The 12,818-nt window shown below is 34.9% G+C and overlaps 1 protein-coding gene across 1 annotated transcript in view; it reads right to left on the bottom strand.

The window, feature by feature from the left end:
• Positions 1 to 12,818, bottom strand: part of Dg (Dystroglycan) — a 25,087-nt gene that overhangs the window by 1,635 nt on the left and 10,634 nt on the right. Inside the window, exons 11-14 of the mRNA XM_014421026.3 lie at positions 2,655 to 2,997; positions 2,373 to 2,576; positions 1,051 to 1,221; positions 669 to 971 (exon numbers count right to left, since the gene is read on the bottom strand). Coding sequence (XP_014276512.1) covers positions 669 to 971; positions 1,051 to 1,221; positions 2,373 to 2,576; positions 2,655 to 2,997 — 1,021 coding nt within the window. The remainder of the gene's footprint in view (positions 1 to 668; positions 972 to 1,050; positions 1,222 to 2,372; positions 2,577 to 2,654; positions 2,998 to 12,818) is intronic.

Raw genomic sequence — 12,818 nt, 5'->3', positions numbered from 1 at the left:
TAAAACTATTTAAGTTGCATGGCACCTGAAGTTACTTTTATTTAAAAAAAAAACCTAAAATTTTCACATATTTTTCATTTGGTGTTCCATAACCTTAAAACTACCTGAAATACTAAAAAAAAATAATAGGACACCATTTAATTAGAATAGATTTGCCCAAGAGTTCTTGGGGTGAAAAGTAAGTTTTAACATATACTAGCAGAAAAATTCATTTCATATCTCAAAGATATTAATAAATATTTCTACTTTCAGTTAGCTACAAATGAAATATACAGTAAGGAGAAGTATTATCAAAAGTAATACTAGTTTAGAAGTACTGATGGAAAGCAATAGACTTTAGAAAAAGAATGTCTAAAATATAAAGTTATAGAATCCAATGGAGAGTGAGGAATAACTCACTAAAAAAATAAACTTATACATTTTTTTTTTTAATTTCTGTTGTGCTAATGAGTCAAGTTATTTAGTTTCACTAATTTCTACATTAAAAGTAAGTATTACCAATGTGGATATTAAATAAATACCTAATATATGAGCAATACCTAATAAATGAGCCTAATAAATAAATAGCATAATAAATAATACCTAATAAATGAGCAAGGACCAATTCAAAATCAAAGTAGGCTGATAAGTTATGTTGCATGACATTTTTAATTATAAAAATATTTCACCTGTCTGAGCTGTTTTATTTTATTGTCCGGGCAAATATTTGTAGGAAGGGTTTTATTATGCCAGGTTACAATTGTTGATCCTGGAGAAAAGCCACTTAAAACTATTGCACTTGTATCTAAGTCACCAAAAAGCTGTGCCAATTTTTCAACAAATGATCTTTGCAATGATGGACTTTCTATAAATTTTTTATAATTCAAACCCAATTTCATGCTGAATTCTACATTGTACATTACTCGAGGTGCAGGCTGAACAATTACTACAAGACCATCTCTAGCAACAAGTCCTCCTTTATCCTGACAAATCTGAAATATGATAAAAATTATATGACACATAACAATACCATATTATTGATAATATTATAACAGGTAGTTGGATATTTACCAACAAATACTCTTTTTGCCCAACATCTGGAGACATAGGAATACCATAAAATTCTTGATTTTTAGCATCAAACTGTAACCAGTTGTTATCTGGAATTGGTTTTCCATCCTTCATTTCAAGGGATAAATTTAAATTTCTAGCATTTCCATCTTGATGGTCAAAAAATGAATCCTATAAAATGAAAGGAAAAATAACAAATTTTGTGATTTTTTAAAAGCAATAGGCTAAGATAAAACACATATAGAAAAATTATATTAATTTATAAATCATTTTGACTATGAATTCATTCTAGTTTTTTATTTCATATTTTTTGTCAAAAGGGGATATATTTATTTTTTATCAAAATGAAAAATAAAATAAAATGTTAGTTTTAAAACAAAGAAAAAATAATATACTTACAATATTTAGCTACCAAGGAAGCAGTGAAATATTGGCAATATAAGTTGATAGGTAAATTATCTACAGTTAACACAGATAGCAAACAATTTTAAAAATTAATCTAATCAAAGGCAGATGAAGAGCTGGAGGATTTAACATATTATCTATCACAATATGAATTTAAAAGAAAATATGCACCAGGAAAACAATAATTAGAAGCCGTCTGCCTAAACAGGAAACACAGTACTTAAACTGTTATATATTAAATGAAAATACAGATGAACAATGAAAAGTCCTCAGCTTAGTTTAAATTTAAGATATTTAAACAAATTAAAATAACAAATAATGATAAAATAACAAAACAGAAAAAGAAAATTGATCAAAAGCATACATTAGTACTTAAAAATGAAAAACAAAAAATTATATTAGAACAATTTAGCAACAAACTATTAAAAAATATCCATGAAAATCTATGCAAAATAGAAATTGGCCAAATGCAGAAGATAACTGGTCCACACAAAGCAGCCAAAAATTAGATGAAAAACTTCAAACAAATTTGTAGAAGTGACATAAATGGAAATGAACATATAAATGTACTATATATTTATATATATTTTTTAAAGATATATGAGTGGCCTCAGACTTTCTTTTTGCAACCCATATAGAAAGTAGAGTAACGATGAATAGGGAGATGGTTTTCAATGAGTAAGATTCTCACACTGTTGTGACATTTAGTTACTCTTTACCTTATGAAAGATTTGTCTTCTATCTTTCATAAATAAGAACAAAAAAAACAACAACATATAAATGGGTATATGCATAGAGAAGCACACACATATTAGCAAACTCCTGTGTAAATCATGGTCACAATAATTTCTAATGACAAAGTATCAACATTAATGTAGTTTATTCTATTACTATTTCAAGTTAACATAAAATATTACCGAAGGTACAGTAAAAACCAAAAGTTGTCCAACAGTAGCATTTAGGTAATCAACTGGATTTCTTGACAAAGGAGCAGAGTTATTTTTTGAAGAAACTTCTGGTGGCTTTGATTCACACAAACCTTTTCCAATATATGAAATGTTACGAATATTTAGCCCAGGGAACACTTCGGAATTTTTCAGGCCATCATCATTTGTTAAAATCTAAAATAAAATTTCAAGACAAATTAGACATCTAGTCAAGAATCTGAGAAAATAATAAATGCAAATAAAATTTAATACCTTGTAAAGGTAATTAATTTCACTTAATGGACACTCATTGCGAGGAAGGGAATCATTGGTCCATGTGAAACTATATGGCTGTGAAGTGCTGAGATCTAGAACTGTAATATTGGAAGTGTCTTGATCATTTAACTTTTTACGAATTGCATCCAAGAGTTCTAATTCCCAGTCTAAGCTAATGCCAGATGGTACAGTTGACAAATCCATTATAAATGCATGGTTAACAGCCCTTTTTCCTTTATGTTCTTGTACACGGACTTCAATATTGTCTTCTACCATCAAACCACCAGAATCATATGCTATCAAATCAAATGTCCATTTAGAAATGTGATCTTCAAGCGGCCTTAAAAACAAAAGAGGAAATGATTAATACAGTAAAAAACATAACAGTAAGTTATGTATAGTAAGGTTGTATGTATAGTAAGTTTGTATTCTTCTTTACCAGCAAATGGCGCGTATGGTACATGACATAGAGCATTTGAGATGAGACTTCGGGATGGCTGACTTGCCAAGACTGGTAATGTAATGGTCGAAATTTGAAAGGTTAGCACCAATCTTGTGTGCAAGCGCGCTAGAAATAAATGTGTGCTGGCTTCCGGAGTCTAACACAGCACGGGCCATATGAAAGTCTCCCTCTTCGACTTGACAAGAATCCATGTAGTGCCCAATAGTACCATGGTGTCTGTGGATGAAGATGGCGTAGATCCGAAACCAATCAAGGTCTCCGTAGGTGTTGGCTTACTGGACGTTGCATCGACTTTAGTGGCTACGTTGTCTTCTTCCTGGCGGTGGATCAGCGTGTGGTGCTTCATACAGCAGGTCCGACATCGAAATTGTGAGCAATATGTGGCCACCTCATGGCCCTTACGAAGGCAATTCCAACACACCTTGAAGGTTCAGACGCGTTCAAGTTTCTGGGTAAGAGGGAGCTCAATAAAAACCTCGCACTTGAAGAGCAGTGATCTCCCTTGCAGAGAGGACATCTAACTTCTGGAGCCCCTTTGCCCTTCTCAGTTTGGTGCCTAGTTGTTCGATCTGCGGCTGGAGTATCCTTGTGATTCCTGGAAGAGGATGTGGAACATGCTGCGTGCAAGAATTTGAACCTCTGCTTCTGATTGGTTTCGCTGAAGCGGATGGTTTAGAGTTGTCTGCGCTCTGTGACATGCGAATATCGGTTTTCCTCAGCCGAACGAAATCGATCACACTGTCCACTGTAGGAAAATCTTGGCTAGACCCCAGAGACAGTTCGAACTGTCTTCTGGTCTCTGGGTCCAATGCCCTTAATGCGAGTGTAGTGCGCAGGACATCAGCGTGATCCTTAAGTCGTAGAGCCCGTAGAGCATCGACGCTGTCAGCGATGCCTGTTAAATAGGCTTCGTATCTCTGCAGATCGCTTCTTGCTCCTTTAGGGTCGAAATCGATTATTCAATAAATAAGGACGTTGGCCAAGATGCGTGGGTTCTGAAACGTCTCCACTGGACGCCTCCAGGCCAACTCATACGAATTTGATTCAACGGGTAACCTCAAAATCACGGCTGCCGCTTCACCCTTCAAGGCGCCGATGAGGTAGTGGAACTTCTCGATTTTGGTTAAGGTCGGTTCTTCATGTATTAGGGATACAAATGTATCGTGGAAGTGCGACCACTTCAAAAGATCACCACAAAACGTAGGGATAGGGATCCTGAGTAATTGTGGCTTCCGGGAGTAGGATCCACTTTGGCTGAACGTCGAGCAAGCGGGAAGGGTACTGTATGACGAAGCTTTCCTTGCTTCGCGATGTTCCTTAATTGATAGAAGGGCACCACCAGCCTTCATTATTTCCTCCTTTAATGTGTCATAAACCTGATACCAAGAGTTGTCTGGAAACGTATCATATTCACCGATGGCGACAGTTAGCTCTACACGTTCAGTTCAGGCTTCCCTGAACTCAGTTCAGGCTTCCCTGAACTCAGTCCAGGCTTCCCTGAACTCAGTCCAGGCTTCCCTGAACTCAGTCTAGGCTTCCCTGAACTCAGTCCAGGCTTCCCTGAACTCAGTCCAGAGCTGCTTAGTTCAGTCTTACCTCGAAGACGTTGGCCTCAGCGTCGCTGAGGGTTGTATCAATTTCGGAAATACCTATTATGTGACATTTTAAACCTCGCATCTGCCTCTTCAAGACAGCGGCGCAAGAAATGCTCTGTTCTGAAGTGATGATTTCAATTGCAAAGGCGAAGAGTCCTCCGAGCAGAGGAAGAGAGAGAGAAAGGGAGAAAAGAATTAAGAAACGAAAAGGTCGAACTGAAAACATTAATGATTAGATGGTTAGTAAAATTTTGAATGACTGGGCTATGGAAATTGTAGATCTAAAATTGAGGTGGTTGATGATGATGTGGATGTTAACTATTGCTAGGTGGACTTACTCCATGGATCTTTCTTCCCTCCACATTCTTAGGCCTCTCTCCCCTCTGCTTCTGAGAACAACTCCAGGAGTTCTACTCACTCACTCATGGTAGATTCCTGATGAGAGACAACTGGGAATAATGAACTGCTTCAACCAGAAGACATGATGGCTCTCTTCTCATTAGTCTGGGTTGCTTCTCTCCACCGAGAGCGCTGGAGGAGGCAAGCTTTTGATGGCTACCAAAGCCACATGGGCGCTGGTAGTGCCTTTCTGATGGGAGCCCCCCCAATTGAATTCAGACCATGGCACTAGTATTGCCTACATTATGGCAGCCTTTCCAAATCAACCTTTCGGATGCTGTAGGTCACCCGGAACAGTGGGATTGGAGGGTTTGGGATACAATGTAAGGATCATTGTTCACAGACAACAAACATATATCATCGCCACACGTGGTGAGGATAGTGTTAGGATGAGTTGGAATGTCAGCTGTGAACACTGTATAAAGGATAGGACCAAGAATACTACCCTGAGGTACACCAGCAGACTGGCGGAATAGGGATGAATAAGCGCTGTTGTGATTTATTTGAAATAATCTGTCGGAGAGATAAGAACGGATAGTGAGAAAGTATGTAGGGGTAGGAATATACGGATTTTGTATAGCAGTCCTGGGTGCCAGACTCGATCAAAAGCCTGTTCTACATCAAGAAAGACTCCCGAGCAGTACATTCCGCGCTCCAATGAAGACGAGACAACATCAACCACATCATGGCATTGCTGGATAGTGGAGTGGGATGTTCGGAATACAAACTGGTGATCTGGGATTATGCGGTTGGAATCAAGGATAGGGTACAGGCGTTTTAAGATGAGTTTCTCAAGGATTTTGCCCATGATAGGTAACAAAGAGATAGGACGGTAGGAGGATAGGTATTCAGGCGGCTTTTGAGGTTTGAGAATCATTTTGATTATGGATAATTTCCATGGGTCAGGAAAATAAATGGATCTGAGTACAGCATTGTGGATGTAGGTGAGGAATAGAACAGATTTTCGAGGAAGATGTTTTAGAATATGGGATGTAATTAGGTCATAACCGGGAGCTTTGCGGGTAGGTAACTTCTGAATGATGTTGGATATCTCTGAAGGATGAAATGCTTTAGGAGGAAGGGTCATTTGGAGTTGAATGTTTAATTCTTTTTCAATGTATTCGATGTGGGTGGGATAAAGCTAAACTTAAACGTCTTATGAATTGCACAGTACGATTAATTTTTGGGATCACCAGAGATATGCACACAACCCATTATTAAGCAGAGCTGAAGTGGCTCTATCCATCCTTCTGATGGCAGTATTTTCTAGCTTCCTTTCTATTCTGAGTAATTAGAACTCAGGGCCCCTCCTATATCCTAGAAAACCTGTAAGTCAAATTCTTAGTCCAATCCTGTACTACCAGGTCACGTTTACATGGCGTCTACCCTCCAGCTCAACCGAACTGCTGCATTTGAAAATCATTTTTTTACCTGAGCTGCCATTTCCCCCAACATATGTCGTGTACCAACCCCTCCCTCATTTAAAACCCTTCTTTTGAACTACTTTTTGCTTCTCCAAACTAATCCAATACTATAATAGTACAGATAATATTATTACTAAACATTATCATTTATTAACTATAAATATTGTAACTACTTTTTTTTTTTTTTTTTAATGTATTTAGTCATCTAATTTTTATTTCCAGTATCTAGAATTATTTACATGCAATTTTGATATAAGTCATAATTAAGTGCAGCCACCTTGTTTTTTGCCAATATATTGTAATATTACAATCACCTGACAATTCTTCTAAAGGGACCTAGTCCCAGAATAATAACTATTTTTCATTTCATATTGTGGTTCCTTTTACGAAGGTTTGGATGGATAAAAATTCATTTAATTGTGGTTCACAATGTGTGGTATGAGAAAAAATACACAAATTGTACACAAAATACACAAAACTGAAATGTGTACACAGTATGTACAGTCTTGTTTTTCAAAACTAGAAAAGAAATAACACTCATACATTTTGTAAATCAATGTGTATTATTTACACACTGAAATTCATACAAAAATATTTACATAAACTCAAGTAATATGGGAAAGGGCTCTCAAAGATTTGTGTCCATATGTTTCCTGAGGTGAATATGTAGACAATGCGTTATATGGAGGTCCTATTCACTATCTGGATAATGTTTTTAAAAATCTCTTACTTTTCTCCAAATTTAGGATAAATTAAATTGAGACATTTTCGAAATATAGGTGGGTCAAAGGAAATAGATTTTCAGATGCATAAGTGAAAGGAGGGGATAGAATTTGATAAAATTGACCAGGGACCATCTAAATATCAACCTGCACAATCCCTGAAAATTTCATCTAAATCTGATTAACAGAAGTAGGTGTTATGTCTAAATAAAAATTTTACTACAGATAACATGAAATTAATTTGTTTCTTGTTGTCTAACACATACTTCAAGTGACAATTTTCAATTTTAAGGATAAAATTTTCAGTATTTTTCTGTGTGAATACAAAACTTCATTTGACTACATTTGATAGTGAGGAATAGAGATGACTCTTTCCAGACCAGATGTTCCAGTTCAATCATAGGAACAGTTTGGAACAGAATGAGAGAGTAGGAAGTTATATTCTGATCAGAATGGTTTGGAACAAAACGAGACACTTAACAGATTTTGGGCTGATTGGAATGTGAACATATTTATTGTTTTATTTTCTTACTCAACATGCTTATCTTTCTTTATAATTTATGAAAATTGACTTATTAGCTATTTTTGTTTCTTTTATTGCCTATTTTCTTTCATTTAGTAAAAGCAATATATATTTTTTTTTATCATATTTTACTTTTTATTACTACTTATTATTGTTTATTTAATATTGCTATTATTATTACTTAATATTATTCATAAGTACATATTATTTTATTTTTTTATAATAAAGTCTGTACCTCACTGCTCCTATCCAAACTTTTCCTTTTTTACAGACATATATCTCTCTATTGTCTAATAAGACTCTATTTCTTACCATCCTGTCATGTTTATTCCCAATTCCTTCCAGTTTATTTGGATGAATTCCATGATTATTTCCTCCAAAATTTTTATCATGTCATTTCAGTATCAGAAACTTGGCTAAAACCAAATATTCCTTCCTCCTCTATATCACTTTCAAATTATACCCTTATCCAAACCCGGTGGAGGTGTTGATCTCTTCATTCATGATGGCCTGAGAATTAAAATCCTTTTTAAATCCCCTTCTCCTGACACTCCTCGCCTAGAATAACTGTTGTGGAAATTTTCTTTCTTTCATCTTACGGTTTCTACATTGTTGTATACCGTCTCCCTCATGTCCGATTCGATCCTATGTTTGAATCCTCTCTTTTCACTTATGCCCCTCTCTAGCCCTTAGCTCTATTCAACAATACAATAATAGCAAGGGACTTTAACACCAATATATCCTTTGATTTCATAGACCTTTGTATCATTCCCTTTCAGCTTACCCACCATACCCAGTTCTCAAGTACATGGATGGACCTTTTCATAATAGATTCCTCCCAAAACTCATTATCCTCCTCTCAGAATCAAGTGCCTTTCCTCTCACCTCATGATCTCATCCAGATTTCCTATAACACTCCATCCCCTAATTTCTAAAAAAAATCTGGTGGAACTTTGACTCACTAACTTAATCCTTTCATTCACTATCTCAATCCCTCGAACTTACATATTCCACTTTCTCCATTGATGAAATGGTAGACACTTTTTCCACACTTCCTTATTTCAAACTCCTGTTTTTAAGTCCTGATGGAAAATCCTAAAAATTCTATCCATTGTGAACTCCAAATCCTGCACTTATTATCAAGTTTCTCTGGAACAAAATCCCTTTTTTGTTGATCTTCTTCCCTCATCACACTTGTCCTCATACTCTATCCCACAAACCCATCTTGACCCTAAAAATTTCTTTTTCATGGACATTTACTCTGCAGACCTACTCTACTCTGCTCTCTCCTAAAATACAGAAGTAACGACTATGGTCCAGACCAAATTCCTGTTAAAATAATTAAACTAAGGCTTCGTGTATATTCTCTGAAATCTATCAAACCCATTAGAAATAATAGACAATTCACAGCTTAACAAAAAAGTTTTTCTTTAAACAAAAAGCTCTCCTCAATCCTTGCCTGTCTGGTTTCTGATTCCAATATTCCATGCAATCATCTCTGATGAAAATAACCCAAGACCTTCAAACCTCTCCATTCACAAACAAAAAATTATCATCTTAGTTCTTTCTGATTTCACAAAATCCTTCAATTCAGTCAATCATAACATCCACCTTTCCAGACTCCAAAACCTCTCCCTCAAATAGTGTCTTAAAATGGTTACCTTCCTTCTTATCACTTCTTACCTTAACTGTCACAATTCCCAATAAACCCCGTTCCTCTTCCTTTCTACTAATATGTGGTGTTCCTCAGGGCTCCTCACTCTAACCAATCTTTTTTTCAATATGTATTAACGACTTTCCTGATTCCATCCTCCATTCACAATACCACCTTTACACTGATGACCTACAAATCTACCTTTCGTCCTGCCGAAATCCTTGAGATGATCTGAAGGTGCAAGAAGATATAGATAGTATCAAAGAATGGGCAGCAAACAACGATCTCAGACTCAATGTTGAAAAAACTAAGGGCATCTTCATTGGTTCCAAGTATGTGCTTAGTTACATTCTTTACAATCCCCTCCTCTACCTCAGAAACATTGGAGTGATTTTTGATTAGCACCTATCCTGGAATGACCAGATTTCCCAAATTACCCCATCAGCTTCTAGTTACCTCCCTCATTTTCCCCTATTTTGATTATGGCTGCCTCCTAAATGGTGGACTGTTAAGCAGGCAGGAGATGACGCTAGAGGCAGGCAAGAGATTAATGAATTGATTAATAAGATTCATCTCTGGGATCTCGAGATGGTCTCATGTATCCAGTAGCTAAGCAAAATTAAAATGGCTTCACTCTCTTTTCCATCGGATATACTTCCTTGGCCTGTATCTACCTATATCCTTGATTTGTTTACTTTATGTTCCTCTATCCACTTCTACAAGATCCCAGTAAAATCTCTTCATTAACCTCACAGAAACATAAATTACCTCCTCAACCATTAATCTACCTCGAATCTGTAGCAATAAAAACAAGATGTATGATTTTTTATTAATATATTTAAATTTAATTTATTTACTAATTTTTCCTATAACTGTTTATCAATTATTTTGTTGTTACTTTATGTTCTGAGCATTTATAAATATCAAGATTGAAACTTATGCACTTTCGTTTTTATTTTAGATTTTATTCTTTATATTAGTAATTAATCCATTATATGACAGACAATTGGCTCTCAAATGTACAGTGTAATTATTTTTAAGGGACTAGCATCCCAGAATAAATAATTTTTCATTTCATTTAATACAAAATTATGTAATTGTTTATCTGGATCCTCTCTTTAGGAAGTCTGGTGAGTCAATTCATATAGGCAATGTCCAGTTCCAATATTTCAAAGGACAGGCAGAAAGGCATGCTATAATCCAAGTTTAGGCAACCCAGATCCTCTAACAAGTCTTGGTTTTCAATTCATTTTGGAGGAGTAATATTAATAATCTTGCAAGATACTTCGGCTATGGCCTTCTCTATTGTAACCAGTTTATATTTTACTTGAATTGACTTGTTTTTTGTATTTTTCTCTCTATTTAGACTTGATATGGAAGCATAGGCCTTCTTTTTATTCTTCCTGAAGTCCATCTACCTTAGAAAATTGTTTTATATTTGCTTTTTAGAACATACGATGACACATCCCAGTGGGACACTTACCTATTTCAGTGCTACCATATCGGGCCTTAGCACTCTTATTTACATTAGATACTATTGTTACTCTACTCACAGTTTCCATATTCAATGAGCTTTTGTAGCTATAGTTACTGCTCATTTAGTGGTATCTAGGGTACAGTTATATTATTTGTTGTTTTCTGGTCAACTGTTATTTTATATTACTCTTGCTGTTACCAGTATTCCCCCATTATCTCATCAACTCTTATGTATTATTTTCCTTTTTCACTATGGATGGCTATTCCGACTAATACTATAATGAGCCATTTGAGTTTTTGGTTCGTTTCTGTTCATTTTGTTTCATTCTGGCCTCATGCTATGGCAGTGTTGACCAATTTTTAATGATGAGTTAATAGTTGACCATTGATATATATACCATCTCCTCATATATGTTTATATAAGAAGATGGTTTGGGGTGTAGTCTGTGAGGAACAAAAATAAGTAAAAACTTATTTGCTTGTCTGGCCTCATTTTGACTATGGTTTTTCATTCAACAACCTTATAATACAATTTTATAATAATCCCCCACCCATTATGAACTTCGAAAATAAATAAAAAATTATAAATTTTTTTTTGAAGTTTATAACTTCCAGTTGAATGAAATTTATATAAAATTATCATAATATGGTACAATGTTTCGGGACCACTGTCCCATATTTATGTACTTTAAACCTCATAATTTTATATAGGAAATCATGTCACACTTTACACTGTTCTCTCTTTTCTACCATAACTTATTTGTGCATCTTCACTGCTGGCTAAGGAGCCAGATTAGTATAGATGGTCTAGAAAAAATCCTTAATGAAGTAATGAACATATTATACAACTGGGTAAAAGAAAGTGGAATGACGGTTAACCCACAAAAAATCCGGTTAGAATTATTTTGCCTCAACACTAAAAGTCACTAAGTTCATCTATACTCTAAAGGCAAAGAACTAACCAGGACTGACAACACCTACTATCTAAAGATCACACTGGACTCTAAGCTGACTTGGTTAAAGCAAAACCACTATACAGTCAAGAAAGGGTAATCAAAACTAAACATGATGAAAAGGCTAACACATAAAACAAATCATATGTCAGACCTAATATGCATTATAGAGCTGAAATTTTGATAATCACCTTAAAAATGGAACAAGGGAAATTAGTCTATGAAACAGCTGAAGTCTATAGGTGACTTACACAAGCATGTGGCATTCATTATAGATGTTATAACATTTTCTGTTTTGTTTTTGCCCGGTACCTCCTAAATGGTACAACCTAGCAAAAAAGTTATAAAACGAATTGAAGAACATTCAGTTCTCTGTTGAATAATTATCACAACGTAACCATTCGTTCAAGTAGTATGATTATAAACCATCTGCTCTGGTAACATGTGGACTTCACAAGCACCTCAGACCACTTACTGGAGACAAAGTTTATGACCACACTACTTGATTCAATTATTACTTTATGCTACTTATTCCATGCAGAATTCAACTTTCTTTAGATTTTTTTGTTATAACATTTTCACTAAGATTCACCGTCTAGGATTTATAGATGATAAACAAAAAACCTAATATTTTGTAATTTGTTATTTTATTAAACTAATTAGTTGCTAAATATTTGTTTTGGGAATACATTTTGTATTTCCGTGTTAAGCATGGTAGAAACTTATTTTTAAAATTATTTCCAAATTAATATTTTTTGGACTGGCTTACATGCATCAGGCTCCTGTACTAGTTTATTTGTTCTTATCCCTTGCAGTTTTAAACTTTCGAAGCCACTAATGCATTTAAAGTTAATCAATTTTTTTAACTTGTTTCAATAAAGACAGGTTAGTGCGGTATTTAATGCTAAAAGGAAAAATTAATAAGGAATTTATTTTTTTAATTATTAAAATA

The sequence above is a fragment of the Halyomorpha halys genome, unplaced genomic scaffold (assembly GCF_000696795.3).
Source record: "Halyomorpha halys isolate HHAL.00 unplaced genomic scaffold, Hhal_1.1 Scaffold301.1, whole genome shotgun sequence".
Taxonomy (NCBI): domain Eukaryota; kingdom Metazoa; phylum Arthropoda; class Insecta; order Hemiptera; family Pentatomidae; genus Halyomorpha; species Halyomorpha halys.
The sequence above is the reverse complement of the archived record's forward strand: the minus strand, read 5'-3'. Positions and strand labels throughout refer to the sequence as shown.